Below are 21,039 nucleotides of genomic sequence, written 5' to 3' on the forward strand. Positions count from 1 at the left end.
GGGGCGGAGGCAGGCAACTCGCTCGTGCAGGTTTAAGATAGATAGATAGATAGATAGATAGATAGATAGATAGATAGATAGATAGATAGATAGATAGATAGATAGATAGATAGATAGATAGATAGATAGATAGATAGATAGATAGATAGATAGATAGATAGATAGATAGATAGATAGATAGATAGATAGATAGATAGATAGATAGATAGATAGATAGATAGATAGATAGATAGATAGATAGATAGATAGATAGATAGATAGATAGATAGATAGATAGATAGATAGATAGATGTACTAATCCACGTATGCTTCCCTTAAAGCCTTCTTTCAAATGTGTCAAGACGTGTGTATTCATATTCATTTAGTGTAGTTAGTAGATCAGAGTTCAGTCGCCTTCGCGGTTTGGCCCATTTCTTTTTCCGTACGTACACGGAAAGACGTATGCGGAACCTAAGTTGTAAACAAAAACGAAACTCACTACTACATTCGTCTCCTGAGCCAAAAAATAAAATACACGAAACATATTCATATGTGTGTAGACGCAGCTCGTTGAAGGTAAGCATACATCTATTAATGGTTAAGTGTTCCAGTCGTTCACTACAGAGCGCTACAAGATAGGAGGCAGGATGTGTTACGTAACATCCAGCCGTTGTACGCTCGCGAGCTAGCTGCTAGCTTAGCTGTCGAACTTCACGTTAGCTAACGAGTAACGTCTCTTGTGCCAGGACTAGTTAGTTAGTGCGAGGTTACTAGTTTTCGACAGTACTATTCACTAGTTAACGTTTGGTAGCTATATAGCGAAACTCGTCTTATTGGGATTTAACGTAGCCTCAGTAATAATCGTAGAAAACAGTTAACGCTCATTTAGAGGCCATATCACACACAGAAAAACATACCTTTAGTGTGAAATCCAATAAATTACTTTGTTTTCCTTTTATCTTGCATGTCGTATTCAATTTGTTAAACATCGGCACAAAAACCGCTTCACTAAGCTTCCCCCTTTTATTCAGACAATATGCTTGCCATCGAAACACGTCTTAGAGAACATTAATTTTGCGAAGTGAACCAAGCTCACACTCCTATAAATGGTTGCTTTATAAATAAGGGCTATTTTTAATTTGTCAGTATAAACTATAAATTGAGGAATCACATCATTAAAGTGTCAGAGTCTTTATGGGGTTTGGCTTCACAGGCGACTAACTGGCTGAAATGATAAACTTGGTATATTATGATGTCCTAAGAAAACATTACTTCTCTTTGAAATATTCTGAAAATCTCACTCCTGTTTGTGTCTTTTTAAATCGTCTCCAGATGTTTGGCAGTGGTTGATGCGGGCGCCTGGTCATTCCTGTAAGAAGACATATTTTGGTGTTGTAGGCCCGCAGAGACGACTATAGCCAACATGTCCAGGAAGCAGACGGCAAAACCTGTACGCAGCAACAAGAGGAGTGAACTGGAACGCAAGAGGGATGAACGGGCAGCGCGCAGGGCCATCGTGAATAACCGCAAGAACCGGCCTCAGGATGGCGATGAGGGAGCAGAGTTTGTCAGTTTCTCCAATCAGCTGCAGGCCCTGGGGCTCAAGCTGAGAGAAGTCCCTGGAGATGGGTAAGAGCCACACACAAAAAACAAGATTGTGGGGTCTATCTGTGCTTCGTTTCCCCCTGTGTTGGCCTCCGCTATCCCTGATACTGCAACACATGTCTCCTTAATTTGACTATATACAGAATGCTTCAAGCTGGAGACAGCAGTCTCATCACGAGGAACAAAATGTCTTCAACCTCTGTGCTTACAACTACCCTGCCCACAATCAATAACAATGTAAATTAAATTAAACTGAAAAGTGTTCGTAGTTGCATGGTTGCTGCATAGTAGGGACAAACTTCACTTTGTTGAGACATGATTTGTCTTCCACAGATGATAATAACCGCAGCATTGTGTCATTTATAATATGAAAATAACCAGAGGAAGCTTATTAAAAAGATGGGAATTTAATTTATTTACTATACATCTATCAGTCATGCTCACTACCGGGCAGTAGGTCTGGGGAGCCTTGTCATCTTCTGGACTTGAGTTATTGTTTTTCTCTTGCCAGCTGATGCCAATTCCAGTGAACGCACAAGTGGAATACAAGCCAGGGGAAGCTTATTAAAAAGATGGGAATTTAATTGATTTATTATACAGTCTTGCATCTATCAGTCCTGCTCACTACCGGGCAGAAGGTCTGGAAGCCTTGTGATCTTCAGGACTTGGGTCATTGTTTTTCTCTTGCCAGCTGAAGCCAACTCCAGTGAACGCACAAGTGGAATACAAGCCTTTTACTTAAACATAACATGCATGCTGGCCAAGAACCTTGGCACTGAGTCATTTAACTGTAGGCAGTCATGTGAGGACATACCATTCACTCGCTGTACTTCGTTTCTTGCAGGAACTGCCTGTTCAGAGCGCTAGGCGACCAGTTAGAGGGTCACTCCCGGGGTCATCTGCGGCTTCGGCAGGAGACAGTCCAGTATATGACGTCCCATCGACAAGACTTTGAACCCTTTGTTGAGGACGACGTTCCCTTTGCACAACACTGTAAGACAATTACCCAGTGGGGGACACTGAGTGAATCAACAAAGTAAATAAAATAAGATTCTGTGATCAGATAGAATACTTTTACTAATGCCTCATTCACAATTAACTATTCTGTCATATTTCTGTACCTGGGAAGTCCAATGTTGAGACAGTTGACCAGCAGCTATGCAGTGACCCCCGGTGGCTCTGTTCAGTTTGCAATGGCGTGACAGATGCCGCCTGTCTGTGTATTCCAGCCGGGTGTTTGCTACGAAGTAATGAAGAGAATTGTGTTATTTCCAGACATTCCTCTAATGTTTGCGGTTTTATTTTTTACTTTTGGATTGCAGGATTTTATTTTTTCAGACCTCTAAAAAATTGAAAAAGTAAATAAAACACGAGGAAACTCACTCTTTGGTTGAACTGGTCACAATGAGTAGACATGTGTGACTGTTGATAAAGGATGCACATAGACATTGCTTTGTTTTAACAACCACTGCTATTAGCATCCGTCCATTAAATCAGAAATTCAAGAGAAAAAAAGATCACAGGGTGAGATTATGTTTTTTGTTCTTTCCACCCAGTGTCCAACCTCTCTCAGCCCGGTACGTTTGCTGGAAACGATGCTATTGTGGCTTTTGCTCGCAGTCAACAGGTAAAAGTGGTCATCCATCAGCTCAACACGGCACTGTGGGAGGTATGGACAGAGGCAGAGGCAAAGACTTTTAAACGATTGTCACATAATCAAATTATGATTTCTAACTCACTTTTGGGACCCCACACAGTTCATATGTGCTGTTCTTATTGCAGATAAATGGCGTAGAGAAGGAGGTATGCAGAGAGCTGCACATTGCTTACCGCTACGGAGACCATTATGACAGTGTGAGGCGGACTGGGGACAATTCTGAGATTCCTGCTCAGCTTCGTATAGAGGTATAATGGGCATTCAATGGATAGGTATTTGGGAAAAACATCCCCAATTTAGTAAATTCAAGGTCTACCTCTTTAAATTTCAAGAGTGCATCTTGTCATATTTACACTATTTGAAGCAGCAATCTTTACTGAAGCAGCAATCTTTACTCGCTGTTGCTGTTCCCAGAATCTTCAGAATTCACAAAGCCGGCAGCGTGAGTTTGTGGACTGCAATTGGGACAGAAGGAAAAACCCTTCTCCCACAGCCTCAGAGGAGGACAACGTGATCCTGAGCTCCATCAGGAATCGAGGAATCCACGGTCAGAAGCTACACTTGAATAATTAAACTGTCACGGCATAAAAAAACTATGAGGAGTTACTAGGAGGGACTTTACAGACATAACCATCATGCATTAGGTTTCCTATTGATCCCATAAAAATGTCGCTTTAGGTTGCCAGGATTGATCAGATCACACCGACTGGTCGTATTATGTGTTCAATGTGTGTGCGTTTCCTGCTCCAGGCGATGAGGAGAACCTGCTCCAGCTGAGTGCGGCGACCATCAACGCGGAATGGCTAGTCGGCTCCGTGCTGTGCCAGTTCTGCCAGGGCCAATGTGCCTCCGGATTCTGCTCAGCCTGCCAATCTTCAGCCACGGACTGCAGTGAGCCCAAACAGCCAACGGAGGGAAGCAATGTACAAAAACCAAAGGTAGACTTGCCTGTTGCGCAGCCTGTCTTGCTGTGTTAAATGCAATCCAAGTCCACTTTTTATTTGAGATTTCCCTTGAATGTTTTTCTCACTCACTTCTCCAGACTGCAGCAATTTGTCATTGACAATGTAGTGAAGCAAATACTTCCCCCCAAAAGGTTACAATTACCTTTCGTGAATTGAAAACACAATGTGAAAGGGTTAAAGATGCAAGACAAAAACACAGCAGTATTAAAGTCGGAGGCAACAGACTTTCTTCACATTCGCGTTCACATTTGATTTAAGTTTTGTTTCTGTTGGTCGTGTGTATTTCCTCATGTCGCAAAATGGGTCTAAAAACTGCCTTTTTGTTGCGCAGCCCTGTTGTACAATGACAATAAACAAACCTTGTGACCTTATAACTTGTACCCGTGGAAGCGACCTGTCAATCACCAGGTAGCCCCGCCCTAAAGCGTACCCTGTTTCTCGGTCTATCTGACTCTAAATGGGACCATACTTTACAAATGAACATCATGCTGTATTGGAGAGCGATTTAAATTAGCGATTGAGACTATAAACTCATGTTTACAATGTTTACTGAGGTAATAAATCAAGAGAGAAGTAGTGTCATTTGCGCACAGATTTCTATATAATCAGACTTCTTTTTGCAACCAGAGCCTATTAGAAATAATGCAAGTTTAAGGCACTTCTTCTGCATTGGCCCTGGTCAAAACGCACCTCAGTTACAATGAAATGACTGACATCAAAACCCTTTTTATTCCCCTCCTCACTCTCAGGTATCCAACAAGCAGAGGAAAGAGCAGCAGCGGCAGGAGAAGAAGAAGCGTCAGGAGGACAGGCATCGACAGAAGTTCCTCCAGAGTAAAGGGAGCCAGGACCAGAACCAGAACCAGCCAGAGGCTGTTACTTTAGTACCAGCTCTCAACACTCTCAGCATATAGACTGGAGCTTGGCCAAAATTACCTACTGTTACTCCCTGCTACCAGTGGCTGGCGCTGTTTTTGCACATGGTAAAAATGTAATTGGGTCACAGTGGATGACTTTTCCTCATGAGAACCCTTTAGTTTCTTTGCAAAGGGTGCCTGAGAACTTGTGAGTTGCAAAATACAGAGTGAAAGGGCACGACCTTTAGTAATTTCATGGGGTTTTGACTGAGCTCAATCCCCGGCAGGTGTTGGTGTACGCAGACGCTGCTCAGATCTGGTTGACCTCCCCTTTACCCTTTTTTCTATGCCGGAAATCTTGCGTCACATGACAACCGTGTGGGCAATCTCGTGCAGCTGGGCTTTGCAAAGGATGGCGTGCGATGAATGATTGTTACGCACATGTGTAAGGAATGTGGCAATAAATACTAATGATAAATTACTGTTTTTGTGCACCAGATAATATTTCAAATAGAATCCCGGGATGATGTTATTTTGTTTTTCAAATTAGAGGGACATTAGTCAAACTACATTTGACATCTTGTGACATGTTTAAAGAGGTCAGTGAAGTTAGTCTTTTAAAAAAAAAGAAGCTTAATACACCGAACTGGACGTTAACAGATATAAGGTACATTTTAGCAAGAGACTTCTCAAAAGAAACAATTACTTCTTGGAACCCCTTTCTGATGAATGGATTGGGCAATGTATTAGAGTACACTTTTAATGTTTGCCATCAGTTAATATGTAAAGTATTTGACTGGCTGTCATTCTAATTAGAGATAACTTGGACTCAGTGGGCAGTGACCAAACGGTTTACTGTCTGTAATTATTAAACCAAGTTAGAGGAATTATTTAAGAAAATGCCTCCGATAGCTCCGCCTGGTGGGCACGTTGATGATCTAGTAGCGTTTTTCTAACTGCTAATTGGGCCTCCAATTCTTGGCAAGTTGGAAAAAATAAAGAGGGGTTTCCAAATGTCTACTAGAAGAAAGCTGTGACTTCTAGACAAACTAGAGCCCAAGTTGAATGTGATGTAGGACAGTATGCACCATTACTGTCCGTTGACCCACAGATACTGTTGATCATGCAGGGAGTGAGACGGCAATTTGAATATACCGTACCTTCACGCAATAAAGAAACCGTCCCGTTGCATAAAGGCAGAGCACTGGCGATAACGGAATTTCAAACAGAAAAGTGATAAGGACATTTCATATCCGTTTATATTTTATGATGCGAGAGAAAAGTCCAATCCACACTAGAAAGTACAAGAAATGTTTATTTTATTAAAACATAATAAAAAAAATTACATCAAGTCAAGGCGGGGTTCACAGAGATAATTTGTCTTCCGACAGACTTGACAAACTATTTACACTCTATTCTAGATCTGAAACCTACATGCTGGTGCGAGTTACGCTTTAAAGCGAGATTATGACAATTTTCCTGAATAATGTCACCTGTGGCATTCATGGAGTAACGTTAAATGCTAGTATGACTGTAGCGTGAGAAGAAAAGGAATCTTAAAGCCAATAAACCAACTTGGTAATGTTAATAACATGATAACCATGTCTAGTTCGCTAATCTATTGAATACGAATTCAACTTTCCATTTGCCAGATGACGTGTCTTGTGAAAAACCATACATAGTCTCGCTTTAAACATCTTTTACCTTTGGGGGGAAAAAAGCTGCATTATGACACATTTCACACGTAAAATGTGTCGTCACTGAGGTCTCTGGACTGCTCCTTGTGAACGTCAAAGGTATTTGATGATCTCCTCCACACAGTTGCTTCCAAGTGCAGTCAGTTAAGGAAACAAGATGACATCTTTCCGATTGATGGACCACCAGCTTGTACATCAGTGCTACAAGGGCGATATCTGCTGCTGCTCTAGAAGTCCTGGCGTATGTTCTCCTTGTTCTCGTCGCCCTGCTGTTGCCTGAGCTGAGTTACTTCGTTCTCCAGCTGGATGATGGCCCGCTCGATCTCAAAGTTCTTACTGACCAGAGACACCCAGCTGTTGAGGGGACAGACGCAGATGTTTACAACGGGGGAATCATGCCAAACACATTCCTATGTAGAACGATTATAAACTCTTCGAACAACATACTTTGACTCCAGCTCTCGCAGTTTGGCTCCTCCGGCTAACTGATCGTTCTTACGCTGCCAGTTTAAATCCTGAATTTGCTTCCTGTGTGGCCAAAAAAATATGAATTATGCAATTGGGAAACGTGTGAAAACGTAGTCACAAACACTTTAATTCAGCGCGAATGTTCCAGTGATCCGCTCACCTGAACTTCTGGAGTTCCTTTTGAGCCATCTCAATCATGAAGGCCAAGTTACTGAAGGAGAAAGACGAGGCAACACGTTAGCAGTCAGACTAATAATGCAACGAGTTAATGTCAATGAGAAACGGCTGCAATTACGTACTCGTTGTAGACTTTCCATGCGTTGGTCCCGTACTGCGACATGAGCTCCAGGTTCTCAATGCGGACTGCCTGGTGCTCGAGCTGGGCCATCGAGTTGTTCACACACTCCTGCCACGCGGTGATGTCGTTCTTCTGTCCCGACGAGGGGGCTGGCAGCTCATATCTGCACAAGGAAATAACATTAAGTATAAATAAAAAGTACAACAAAATTGGATACAAAAATACACCCGTGTTATCATTTTAAAACGGTTCAGTGGAGTTGTAACTGCAGCCGCAACTAACAATTGTTGACATTATTATCTACTACAGTTTGGGTTTTTAGAAATGACTACAGACATGAAACTCCACATGATTTGACATCTAATATTCTTATAGCAGCAAGGGGCTTGTTCAAATAGTTCAACTTGAATACAATTAGCTTATAGCTGAAACAATTTGTGAAATTATCCATTTGCCAAAAATCAGAAAATTATTTGATAACCATAACGGCATAACTTTATCAGACGGTTGGACGCAGCAGTGTTTTTAAATGACTGTGTGTGTGTGTGTGTGTAAATGTACCTCTTCATGCTCAGGAGATCCATGGGCTGCCGAGCCGAAAGCCGCTCAAATTCATTCCTCATGATTTCTGTCTAATGGGCGAGAAGAAATAAGCTGTTACTCCTGTCACACTAGTTGAGACGTGAAAAGGGGGGGTTTTAGAGGTCTGAGGGGTTTGTCACCTCAAAAGTAGCGAAGTCAGGTGTTTGCAAGTAGCTCAGGTAGTTCTTGGTAGGTCGGTATCTTCTGGTCTCCTCCTCCACCAACGCTGCAGCCTAGAGGACAAAATATTATTTAGGCTTTTAAAAGCACCGCATCAAAGAAGAAATACACGTTTTTTATTTTGGACTGGAAGTTGGAATCAAGTCGAGGGAGAAACATTTGATCGCAAACTAACAGAGCTTCACAGACAGACTGGATGCTCATTCTTGTGGCAGTATCACACGGAGATTGCTTTTCCACAACTAGGCTCATAAACTTGGTCCTCTTTCTGTTGCCTGTGTTGTGTTTTTAACACAAAACTTTGTCACTGAATAAACTGAATTCTGGGTACGACGTGTACAATAGCGTGATGTGTACATTTTAGGTGCACAGCTGGACCTTATTAATAGTATGCTCATTAGCATATTGTAAACAGAGGAGAGAGAGAAGCCCTTTTTTACAGCAGACATTCCAATAAGCACATTCAAACCATGCAGGTGCCAAAATATAGATCTCATTATAGGATGCAAACGTCACAATTACGAGGCCAGAGCTCTAGTTTACATTTCTTTGACGAATGCAATGTGCCTCCTTAATCACATGGCAAACAGTAGCATCATTCATGTTATTAATCACACCCATGCTTGATCTATGACACGTGCAAATAATAAAAGAAAGTGGCCTCTCTGATCTCCAGCCGTGTGTGGACGACTGGCCCCTAAACTGAACCCACACAGTGCAAGTGCCAGTGCAAAACTGGACACACATTGTCGTTGTTGTACTGTGGTGAAATGACACAAAGTGACAGAAGCTGATAAAGACTAAGAGTGAAAAGTAGGAACAACTGTACATGAATACACCCTGGGCCCTCACGTGACCTGCCTGCTAATATACACCCTGAACAACTCACTTATGGTCGGACGTTATGAGTTTATTTAATTGTCTAAGCGGGATGTGTCGTCCTCCGGCTCACGCTACCGCTCCTCCCCACAGGAAGCAAAGCTAACGTTCAACTTAAACACGGACTTTAACGATACCTACCGTTAGCGAAGTATTTCACTTAACTCAAGCGTATGCTCGCATGTATACGAACTAAACGTTAGTTTCAAGCTGCCCCGTGTCCCATTAAAATGTGTCTAAATATCGTACAGCGTGTCGTGTTAAGCATGGTTACGTTAGCAGCCACGCTGCGGTTAGCTCGTCGGCCACTCACCGCTTCTCGGACACCTGCGGCATCGTAACCTTGGTCAAAATACGGCAACGCATCGACGAACACTTCGCCAGCTACTGAAGCCGTCCCAGCCATTTAATCAGTCTATATGGTTGAGTTTGTTTGCTGTATGTCTTGTAGCGACAAAAAAAGTAAAATCTTCCCAGCTAACTACAAGCCAGTGGTTCCGGTCTCAACCTTCAAAATAAAAGGCGCAACCAGCAGCTCGGCCGTGGGTTGTTGTTGTGACCCCTCGTGGAGTGGAGTGGAACTGCTGCTTGGGGAAGACAAATTGTAAAGAAGTTGTATTTGTTTGTACTCTGGAAGAAGTTTGAGCTTGTTTTACTTTGTTATAATCTTTACTGTAAATGTAGACTTCAGATTTTTCTTCTTCTCAAAAGCCCAGAATATTTTAAAAATACTTTCATCTTTGTGTCTGGCAAATACATTTGACCAAAAGTTATATTACTGGGTAAATACACTAAATAACAAAAATGTGCTAAATGCATACCATATCATTGTTATGTCAAAAAAAATTGTAGCAACAGACAATTTTAGATGGCAGGAGTTAAAATTAGTAATTCTCCCATATACAGCTGGAGGACAATTATATATAAAACAGGTACAGATTGATTTTCTTGTTGGCAACTATCATGTTTCCCCTGCTGGGGCCGGTTTTTCAAAAGTAATCTGATTGGATTACGGCTATCGGATTGGATCAAATCTTGAAAATGGGTTTTTCAAAAGAAAAAAAGGATTCAGAAATTGGATTGGATCACGTAATCCAATCTTGTTGTTGATCCGGATCAAACCTTGAGTTTGGGTTTTTCAAAACTTTTTGGTAGGATTGGGATCATTTTGATACCAAAAATCAGGATTAAACTGATCCCAGCAGGAGGGTGGATTCATGGTGGATATTAGTAATACAACTAGGTCACTAAAATTGGTTAGTTAAATAATACAACATTTATATCATGCATTTTACAGTATTTATATTTATTCATCAATTTCACTTGAATTGTTCAAAAGGAAGTACATAAAGTAGGTAGGCTATGTAGGCTAGCAACCTTTCAGTACAACAAATTATAAATTATAAATATTTCGGCCCCATAAATGAATCCCCCAAACTGTCTTTGTTCATTAAACATTAATCACACTGACACAATCATCAGTCATGGACTTATCAAAAATAGTGTCTAACAATTGCATCTCTTATTGGTCGTCCAGTCAGGCCCTCATTCTGACAGAATGAGGGCCTGGGTTGGTCAGTGTCTCCAATGGGCTCAGGTGCATCAGGGACGTCATCACAGAGAAGGACTTTGCGCCATGTTGTGTAGGACAATGAAAAGCATCCAAAATGTATTTGTGAGTAAAGTATGTATTTATTTATTTGTTGTAGGTCTCAGATGAGCGGACTGCCTGTTTCCAAGAAATGGACAATGGAGGGGGATGTTTATATTGTTTGTTTGCTGTTCTGTGCAGTCCTATTTTCAGTTCAAATCAAGCATATTGGAGTGACCCCACACTTTTCTACCTGTTGTTCTTTACGTAGCTATTGTGATAGTCCCATTTAGACCACAGGTAATCCAGATTTGGTAATCCTTAATAGTTTGAATCCGGATCAGAGTAATCCAATCCCACATTGCTTTGAAAAAACAGCATAAAAATAAAATGGATTACGTGATCCTGGATAGCAGAAAACGAGATTTCCAAATCTGGATCAGTTTGATCCAGATTTTTTGAAAAACCGGCCCCTGATGATGCCTATTTCAATATGGATTATTGTCTTTTTTAATGTGTTTTTTTCTTGTGGTGTCTTTCTTTCTATATTAGTCTTATGTGTGTAATGATTTATTTTGTTATAGTGGCCATAGTGATACACTTTAATTGTGTAGCGTAAACGAGCCACAAACAAGTAAATAAGGTCTTGGGTCGACGTCATGACGTATTCTTACGTACTCATGGTCCGAAAAGTTACGCAGTGCGTGCAGCGGTTCAAAGAGGAAGGAAGATGGCGGATAACAAAGGCGAGGAGGATATGGAACCGTCTGCTAATTCGGACTCGGTGGCCACAGCGAAAGATAACGAGCAGCCAGAAACGACAGATGAAAATGCGGTAATAGTCATAGAATCGATTACGGTGGGTGGTGAACCAACAGAGTCCCACGATAACGCAAATGAGACACCGAAACCCACCAGCGACGGCGGAGACGGCAGCGACAGCGGGGCTGCCGTTGCTGCAGCTGCTGCTGCAGTTGGGGAAGTCGATGTTAGCGTTAGCAACGCCGTCAGCCCAGCTGCGACCAGTAGCGCCAATGCAGAAGAGCCAACGGCGGCTGAAACCCTTGCCGCTGTTGCCGTCGCCGAGGCTCCAGTTGGTGGGCTCACCACTGAAATGTCACCGCCACCGACGGCTCCGGCGGCCACGCCGGTATCCGTTCCCATAAATTTTTTGGATACGTGCGCAGTGTGTAAACAAAGTCTCCAGAGCCGAGACTGTGAACCCAAACTTCTGCCATGTCTGCACTCCTTTTGCCTCAAATGTATCCCGCAACCAGACAGGCAGATCAGCGTACAGGTACCTGGACCACACGGCCAGACTGACACACACATAGGTGAGTTTTATGTATTTTGTACAGTCGTCTCCTCCGTTAAGATGAACCGCCATCTGTCAAAAGTTCGGGCTTCAACAGTTAATTTATATTCGGCGACACATTTAGCGACATAACTGGTCTAACTGAACCGGACGCCTACGGCGGTTGGTCTGAATCTCAATATCTAACCGTTACCGTTAAAACCACTAACGGTCAGATAATTGAATGTCAGTTGCATTGCCGTACAAGAAGATGTCTATGACTAACAGTTAGCTAGATACACTCCCATGTGCACGTTCTGTCTCGTCATAGTTGTCATTGTCAACAGCGAGCCAATATTGTAATTTGACAGGTGTGTGCTGACATGCGAGTCTCTCTCTCTCGGGGTTAAGCTAACGTTTTGCATTTTCAATCCTCCCGGAATTTGAGCAATTATACTGTTGTAATGATTTACAAGAATGTTGGCTTGTGGATTAACAGTTAGACGACAGTGATGTGATTTGGATGGTGATCAGACACCGTGCGCTTCTAGCCAAGCTATTCATTAACAACTATTGGTAGCAGTGAGCTCATCTCTAGGGAAGAGACTGGAGTTGAAAATACTACACCTATAATAATCTACTTGATGTAGAAAAGTATTTCTGCTGGATTCCTAGAAATCCAAATGTCATTAACTCAGAAACAGCATGTTGCAATTTTTTTCTTCTTCATTTTAATGCTCTTATCAACATGAAAAAGTGGATTGGTTTGTTTTATGCAAATGTTTTATTTTATTGAAAAACAACTGCCAAACAGGGCGGTTGTAAATAAAATTATAAAGTGCACATTTCAGGTAAACAAGGGTTTACAACATAAAATTATAAAGTGCACATTTCATGTAAACAAGGTTTTACAAAATAAAATTATAAAGTGCACATTTCGAGAGAGCCACCCATTTAGCTATGACTGCAATAAGTTTGTTCTTCGTTGTGGTGTCCATGTGTTTCTGTCCGAAGTCATCCATTCTTGTCTGGCTATGACGAGGGGGCGCAGAGTTAGCATCAGCTGTGTGCATGGCCATCAAGTGGTATTTCAGACTGGATCTAGGGCTGTGCGGTATACCGGTTCAACCGGTATACCGGTTTCAGTTTGCCGTACAGTATACATTTTTCACATACCGTCATACCGGTCGCTGCTGTTTAGCAGGCAACAACATTTATTGTTCACACCTTGAATCAGCTTCAAGCTACTTTCGTCTCATGTTAACTCACTTGACTCATGGTGTGCAAGAAATGACATCGCCAAAAGGCATGCTGGGTAAATGACCCCCCCCCCCCCCCCCCACACACACACACACACACACACACACAGGAAGACTTTTCTTGAGCAGGAAGAAGTCTTTTCCTGTGCAGCAAAGTGAGCGGGCTTTACCCATCATGCATTTTGGCGATGTCATTTCTTGACAACATGAGTCAACTTCTATCCGTGAGACGTAAGTAGCTCAGACCGCTGTACACATATCTGTGACTGTAAACATTAACTGTTGCTGCCTGCCGAAGAATGACAATAGTCGTTACGGCCGCGCATGCGCCACTAGTATCAAGGGATTCCCCATGGTCCTAAATCCCTCCAGGTTAGCTCCCTACGTACCAATCAAAACAGCTGCTGGCCAGTTGCGAGCGAGTGGTGAATAATGATGGTGGTCCTTTTCGGCGTCAATAAATCAATGTGTTTATAAAAAATACCGTGATATATCGTGAAACCGCCAGAATCTTACAAAATAACGTGATGTGAATTTTTGGCCATACCGCCAGCCCTACTGGATAGGCTACGATGATAGCTCAGTTCACAATGACAAATGGCACATACCACTTTGGTCTTGTCAAGGGAACCATCTGACAACTTCTTGAAAGTAAACTTTCCATTCATTAGCGTCTTATCATTCATTTTGCCGTATCGCGCTCACCATTCATTCATTTCAAACCGCAACGTTAGCCTAGCTTCCAAGCCCAAACGACGTGCCTATTGTTTTGCTTCTGGTTGAGCTACATCCATCGTGGTGCTCGCGAGAAAAACATTGAAAGATTAAACGTTAACGCCGGTAATACAATTGACGGCGTTAAAATTGGTTTGCGTTAACGCCGTTATTAATGCGCTAATATGACAGCACTAATATATATATATATATATATATATATATATATATATATATAGATATAGATACCGGTAGTTATCCAAATGGCGTGTTTCAAAATACGACTGTAGGAGCTCTCTGTACTATTTTTCTTGAACTGTCAGATAGTCTTAGGTCGTAGTCATAACCATAACTATGGCACATGAAGGGCATAATTACAAAGTCTCCAAAATAAATTGCCTTGAATACAATGCAATCTAATTAACAGTGCCATGTAAGTAAACTCTTGTCTTGTCAATATGTTTGCTACCTTAGGGCTTTTAAAAGGTGCTGCCCTGTCGAAAAACATTTTTGAAAGTGTGATTGTTATGGCTTACAAAAAGCCCAAAGAGTCAGTCAACAACAGCTCAGCTGGAGTAACAAAAGCGTCACGCCGTGAGCAGATGTAGTAACTAAAGCAAAACAAATGTTTTTTTACATGGTTTTCACATCCCCTCTGGGAACAACGGAAAAAACGTATTTACTCCTCAAAAGTAGATTTATGTTTTGTCTTGTTTATTTTTGCACTGTTCAATCCATAATTCTCCCTGCATAGCTTCTCACTTTAAGGTAGACTTTCACCTTCATTAATTGACATATTGACTCTTTTTTTTTTTTCTTTTAGCCGGTCGATATTTTGGAGAGCAACTACACTGATGGTATACTGGCAGGTGTCTGGTCTCATTTCATGTTTATATGAAACCTCTGCACAAATATAATTTTTATTGCAATGCTGAATGTAATTCCAACATCCATTAATAAAAACAGAACCGAGCAGTCTACAAAAAAACTATTGTGTCGTATTTCAAGTTTAACGAAGGGGACTCCATCTCATGGTGACATCTCAAATTACTCCTTTAATCTCCAGGTTTTAGCTTTGTGTGTCGACTTTACTTCCTCGCAGTACCTGCCACCAAGCTATAGCTTTATTACTCTTATTGGAGAGTTTTAATATCACATTGTCTAGAATTCTGTTTCATGATAGATTCAATATCACATAGCCTGCATTGTAGTTCTTGAGCTGCCCAGTATCTGCGGTCAAACTGTAATATAGTCTGTATATGGAGGGGGGTCTATTCGCGCCTCGTAGATTATGTGGTTTATATGAGCTCACTAAGCCCTGCAATTTGAATTTTACCTGGGGCATTTTTTTTTTACAGCATATGGCCCAGTCGCTCAACTCTACTTGCCTGAATTTGTGGAAAGCTCCAACATATCAGAAAAATATTAATTGGCCTCTTCCACTGTAGCAGTTGAATCCTCCAAAACGTTTGTTAACAACTAGATTTATAGCATTTGATTCACAAGTTTTCACCTAAAGGGTTACAAACTGTCATCCGTCCCCGGTCACAACACTAACCCAAGCTACTGATTGATATTATTAAACCCTGTGCTTTACCTGGTCAGAGGAAAGGCGGGGTTACGATACTTGATCAGAAAATCTTTTCTTCATGATAATGTGCATATCAAGGTGTGCACATAAATTGAGGAAATATAAAATCAAGGTGAGAATGCCGAGTTCAGAAACAACTTCCTGCTCATGAATTAAACCTTCTGTTCTACTTCTCTTTTGTGATGTCTGCTGTCCTACATCGTAGCAGCTTGTAACGGGACATGTTGTTTACCTTCTTCCTGATGTAACTCTTTGTATATCCAGAAGTACCTGTCAGGTGTGCCTGAAGAATGCTTTATCTGATGTCAAAGCTAAATGTGCCTTAACCTGCACGATTCTCGTAGCAGTACATATTGCTTTGTTGTAAAAAAGAAATGAAGTGAGGTTGATTAAATGTGTCAAAGATACAGATATATTTTTCCGTTAACCAAAAATTTGGTTCGGTTTCTGTGTTGTGATTAAGTAAAAGTGAACACTGACACCAAGCAGAGTTGAAATGTGATAATATCTGTCACTTCTACAAGATAAACAATGTCCCTTGAGATCTCCCCCACCCCCCTCCTGTATTTCAAGGATATTTGCTATTACACATTGATTTCAGTGTAAGCTTGGATCGTAGCTCACTGTGGTAAATCTCTGGCAATAATGCACCCGGTACTTGAAATTCAACTAGGTTAATGCATATTTGGTTAAGCAAAAACACAGTTTGATCAAACTGAGCGGCTATTGGGGTTGAATATGCTTGTATAGCCTTGTGACAGCTGTGTGATACGTGTGTATTGAAGGGTTGTGTGGGTTCCTCAACACAACCCCAGTCCATCTGTTTTCACAACCAATCACTCAGAGGCTCGTGCAGCTGGAGCTTACACAAACCGGCTGTGTGCTGCTCAAACCAGTGTAGACCGGTTCAAACTGGCTTCAACTAGTTTTTTCCTCAGCTGGCTGATAAGGGGGGGGGGGGGGGGGGGGGGGGGAGATTTTTATGGGCTTAGGAGGTAGAGGGGGAGGGGTGACATATATTATGCTGACTCAATTTAAAATATTTATGTGTTTCTGTGTTTAATATTTTGCACATTAAGACTTGTGAAAATTAATGACAAAGTTAATGCACTGAACAAATTATTTGTTGGGGTGTATGATTATAGCGGTATTGAACTAATTCCATTAACAAAGCCAACTAATGTGATTAAGTGGAACAGTCCTCGTTGTTTGGCAATGTGATCTAATATTCTAATAAGCATGCCAAATATGACAAGATTGAATCTTCGCTTAATCATTTAGCTCCCATGAATAGGCAGTGGGTGTCCCACGGTGCCAATCATTTGTTAATAACAACAGGAATTTACCTAAAGGAAATGTGCAGGGGCCTTCCTATTAATCTTCATTTGTTTGAAGTGGGAGTATTTTTAGCCAACATTTCAGGGGGCTTCATAAGAAGTCAGGAAATGGATTTCACGTGGGTTTGTTTCCATTTTTGATCTCATTTGACTTGCGTTCCCCTGGCTTTCTGTCTCTTTTCTCCCCATAGTAAATGTTATGCGCTGTTCGGTGTGCCACCAGGACTACAAACAGAGCGACATCATTGACAACTACTTTGTCAAAGATACCACAGAGGCTACCAGTGGGTCGGATGAGAAGGCTGCACAGGTATGTCAAAGCAGTCGGCTTTGCGGCCATAATGTGGTACTTAAGTGTACCTGCATCGATGCTTTGCCACATAGGTGTTTGGAGGGGTCTCTGCATAAATATGGGATTCGCATATTTTCTTCTATATATTTTCTAATAAAGCAACAGTCTTCTGTCCACAATTCAGCAACATTGGATCTAGTAGTGCATCAATTACATTTAGTGTAGCCCTGCAACCATTTTTGTGTATTATCTTTCTTGGTAACTGCCAATAGTATTTAGAATAGAGAGATATTCACCGCGTGCCACAGGTTTGTCTGGTACTTTGCTAAAGTGAGACGTAGAATAAATAAATTAACCGTTATTCCTAACATCTTTTTTTTGGTTTCGATTGCACTGGCGATTCTTTTAGTGCCACTGATGAAAACACACTATGCAGTTCTTGACCCATTACTCAGACACAACATATGTACTGTACGTTAATGCTCTAAATTTAGATGAACCAACAGATTTTAGAGAACCTATGACCATTTGTTTCGTTTCACCATCATTTAAAATGTGTGCAGCATGATGACACCAATGTAAGCTGGTAGTTTAGGCTTTTATATACCAGATTGGGTTATCTAGACCATTGTACTACGGCTATTAGTAAATTAATACTTTGACATCAGACATTTTTCTTCAGCCAGAAACATTTTACTTTAACATTTGTCTGTTGCATTAAAGTATCGCGTCTATATCGAGGCAACATCATTTCAGGATCTGAGCACACATTTGGAGAAGCTGCATCGGTCGCCACCAATACTGATTCTTGAGTCCATTTCTTTTCATATGCTTTTTGATCTTATCCAGGTATGCACAAGCTGCGAGGACAACGCAGGAACCATCGGCTTTTGTGTGGAGTGTGGAGAATGGCTGTGTAAGACCTGCGTGGAGGCCCACCAGAGGGTCAAAATAACCAAGGACCACAAGATCCACACCAAGGAGGATGCTGACGCTGCCTCCGGTAAAATGGCTGATCCTCACCGTGATGGCTGACCCATCTTTATTGAAGCTAAGACGGCAAAAGCCTAAATAAGACTAACTCTAGATGAAGTACAGTGAATGTGGTGCTGCTGGTAGGCTGTTGCCATAGTAACAGTGCTGCAGAGTCTGGTTGCTTGGATGGTAACTCTAGCTGGGGAACCATACACCCTGAAGCTCTAACCAGAGTTTTCTGAGGCTTTGGCAGTCTTGTTTGGCAAACCTAAACTGGCTTTGACATGTCTTTTCGGTGTCGTCTATTTTGTCTTTGTTCTCTCTTTTATGTCTATAGAGTCTGTTAGTGCTCCAGGACAGAGGCCTGTTTTCTGTCCCATCCACAAGCAGGAGCCACTGAAGCTTTTCTGCGAGACCTGCGACACCCTGACCTGTAGGGACTGCCAGCTGCTGGAGCACAAGGAGCACAGGTAGCTCCACATCTAACACAACTCTCCAGGCAGGCTAATCATCAAAAATCCATTTTTAGCAATAGTTAACCGATCATTAAGAGTTAACCGACGATTAATGCCTTGCATGCAAGCGTGTTGGTCATACTCGTGCTTGGCACTGTAGCGTGAGCCTCCGCAGATGGCACACAAGCTCCAAGCATGGGCGGAGGCGTTTATACTCTGCATGCTGTTTGTCTTAGTCTCCAAGATGCCAGAGGGCGTACAAACAAAATGAACTGTGAAGAATAAAAAAGCCGACGAGCCGAACCCATTGGCTGTAGGTGTAACTGGCAAAAAGCAATGAACTGCCTTGCAGAAGAGGTATTTTAATGATCTGTAAGTTCAAATCTCAATATCATGGACTACTTTATTGCCTTTGTACAAGTCCTGTGTAGAAACAAGTTAAGTATTACATGCATTATAAAGAAACAAAGGTTGAATATCCTGAAGATTTTTAAAACCTCCTGTTGGTTGACTTTCTTGTGAATAGTGCTTTTATCAGTGAAATATTGAGACACTAAGCTGAACCAGTTATCTAATCGGAAGCTAATTCACTTTTCGCAAAGTGAACGAAAGTTCCCAACTGAGACACAAAAAAAAAAGAATACTGCTCTTAACCACCACAAAGAAAAGGAAAGGAAATAATTCCCTCCCCGGATTCGGTTAGATGTCGGTAACTTAAAGAGTGTTACCCCCTCTACTCTTAGGTACCAGTTCCTAGAGGAGGCTTTCCAGAACCAGAAAGGCATTATTGAGACCAGCGTGGCCAAACTGCAGGAAAAGAAGAACTACGTCCATTACTCTGTCTCTCAGGTGCAAAGCAGGTGTGTGTTTTGTTATCACCAGTCTCCTCTCCAATGCTGCCCATTGACAGAGTTACCGCTTGTTAATGTTCTTGGCGGTGGGCTGACACATGCAGTCAGTGTTTCTATTGGTGGCTAGACTCTCTAAATTAAGTGTTGTTTTTTTGTTTTTTTACATCCAGGTTAAAAGAGCTAAATGAGACGCACAAGAAGGTGGAGCACGAGATCAAAATCGCAGTATTTACTCTTATTAACGAGATTAACAAGAAGGGCAAGTCCCTGCTGCAGCAGTTGGAGGTAAGAGAATATGAATTAAACCGGTTTGGCCAAGATTTGCAAAATTCATTAGAAATACATGAATAAATCTATTGTTATGCATTTGAAACAATTGTTTTTGTCTGCATTCATGCAAGCTAATTCCGTGGCTATTGACTCATTCGTAACTACTGGAACACACAATTTCCAGTGAACTATATTACACCACATATTGACCATGTGGTTTGCAAAAAGCTTTACTTATCTGCCTATACAAATATGATGGTACATCTAACACATTTTATTTGTACACGGTGTAATTACATCGTTCTTATTTATCATAGATATTGAATATCTTGATACTTGATACTTTTTACTGTATGTAAAAATTTGAAAAACAAAAACTACCCGAGTTGGGACTCAAACCAGTGCTCCTCTGATTGTAAGACGGACATAATAACCATTGAGCCACAGTCACAATTGATTGCAGCACTGAAATTACTACACATATTGCCCAACTGCGAGAGAATCTGCAGAGCGCCCAGGCAGATAAACAGTGGGCTGATGTCTGAATTTTTTGTCTTTATGTTTCTAGTTTATTGTAGAAATTAAACAGAGAAATATTGTCATTATATATGCGTTATTATGCTATGATTTTACTGGTCCGGCCCACTTGAGATCAAAATGGGCAGCATGTGGCCCCTTAACTAAAATGAGTTTGACACCACTGCATTAGACGAGACAAACAACAATCAATGACAACAACAGTGCAGTAGATATTAAATTATGTATAAGATAAAGTGCTCAGACAAACGGATGACATTAATGTAAAGTGTATGTTAAAGTGACATGTGTGTTTTTAAATATGAAGTGTGAAGGGATGTGCAGGGGAGTAAGAAATAGTCTAGGGGGTGACATGGTCAGTCAGTGGGGGACTGATATTGCCGACGGGAAAACTACATTTACTCTAGTTCAATCATTGAATCTTGTTTGTAATGTAGTTTAACTACTTCCCCATTTGTTGTGTTCTTATTTCCTAAATTGTTTTTGCTGCATTCTATTATCGATGGCTGTAATAACGCAAGCTCCCCGCAGGGATCATTACATTTTCATCTAATTATCTAATCCATCTCTCTGCCCATGCTAACATTTTCTAATGACATTAATTTATCTCTGATGTTCAGGCTCTTTCAGTACTGGTCCCTTAACCAGAATTATCTCTCTTTTCTGTCCAGAGTGTGACCAAAGAGCGCAGTTTGAGGCTTGTTAC

General features: G+C 41.4%; 3 protein-coding genes across 3 annotated transcripts in view; 2 read left to right on the top strand and 1 right to left on the bottom strand.

Annotated features, from left to right (window-relative positions):
- The first annotated feature begins 428 nt into the window (after positions 1-428).
- On the top strand, positions 429-5,520 carry otud3 (OTU deubiquitinase 3). Its single transcript, XM_079226349.1, has 8 exons — positions 429-555; positions 1,312-1,608; positions 2,429-2,577; positions 3,141-3,253; positions 3,367-3,489; positions 3,656-3,788; positions 3,992-4,179; positions 4,956-5,520. Exons 2-8 carry the CDS (start codon positions 1,403-1,405, stop codon positions 5,118-5,120), a joined length of 1,077 nt encoding a protein of 358 aa, XP_079082475.1. The 5' UTR covers positions 429-555; positions 1,312-1,402; the 3' UTR covers positions 5,121-5,520.
- Positions 5,521-6,360: 840 nt separating this feature from the next.
- bcas2 (BCAS2 pre-mRNA processing factor) lies at positions 6,361-9,606 on the bottom strand. The gene is made up of 7 exons (XM_079226654.1): positions 9,481-9,606; positions 8,249-8,341; positions 8,088-8,158; positions 7,528-7,689; positions 7,389-7,439; positions 7,208-7,288; positions 6,361-7,114 (listed from the first exon to the last, which is right to left on the bottom strand). Exons 1-7 carry the CDS (start codon positions 9,571-9,573, stop codon positions 6,988-6,990), a joined length of 678 nt encoding a protein of 225 aa, XP_079082780.1. The 5' UTR covers positions 9,574-9,606; the 3' UTR covers positions 6,361-6,987.
- A 1,849-nt stretch (positions 9,607-11,455) lies between these two features.
- trim33 (tripartite motif containing 33) overlaps positions 11,456-21,039 on the top strand; it is a 25,515-nt gene continuing 15,931 nt past the window's right edge. The window contains exons 1-7 of the mRNA XM_079225629.1: positions 11,456-12,092; positions 17,145-17,263; positions 18,095-18,248; positions 18,558-18,690; positions 19,419-19,535; positions 19,697-19,811; positions 21,005-21,039. The exon at positions 21,005-21,039 is cut by the window's right edge and continues 112 nt beyond it. Of these exons, the coding sequence (XP_079081755.1) occupies positions 11,489-12,092; positions 17,145-17,263; positions 18,095-18,248; positions 18,558-18,690; positions 19,419-19,535; positions 19,697-19,811; positions 21,005-21,039 (1,277 nt within the window). The 5' untranslated portion in view covers positions 11,456-11,488. The remainder of the gene's footprint in view (positions 12,093-17,144; positions 17,264-18,094; positions 18,249-18,557; positions 18,691-19,418; positions 19,536-19,696; positions 19,812-21,004) is intronic.

This window comes from Taurulus bubalis (assembly GCF_910589615.1).
Source record: "Taurulus bubalis genome assembly, chromosome: 11".
Taxonomy (NCBI): domain Eukaryota; kingdom Metazoa; phylum Chordata; class Actinopteri; order Perciformes; family Cottidae; genus Taurulus; species Taurulus bubalis.

Coding starts and splice junctions, on each gene's coding strand:
- bcas2 (XM_079226654.1), bottom strand. CDS start 9,573: ATGGCTGGGACGGCTTCAGTAGCTGGCGAAGTGTTCGTCGATGCGTTG. Junction 8,159..8,248: donor CTGACTTCGCTACTTTTGAG/GTGACAAACCCC, acceptor CTCGCCCATTAG/ACAGAAATCATGAGGAATGA. Junction 7,690..8,087: donor GATCTCCTGAGCATGAAGAG/GTACATTTACAC, acceptor TTCCTTGTGCAG/ATATGAGCTGCCAGCCCCCT.
- otud3 (XM_079226349.1), top strand. CDS start 1,403: ATGTCCAGGAAGCAGACGGCAAAACCTGTACGCAGCAACAAGAGGAGT. Junction 2,578..3,140: donor CGTTCCCTTTGCACAACACT/GTAAGACAATTA, acceptor CTTTCCACCCAG/TGTCCAACCTCTCTCAGCCC. Junction 3,490..3,655: donor CTGCTCAGCTTCGTATAGAG/GTATAATGGGCA, acceptor TGCTGTTCCCAG/AATCTTCAGAATTCACAAAG.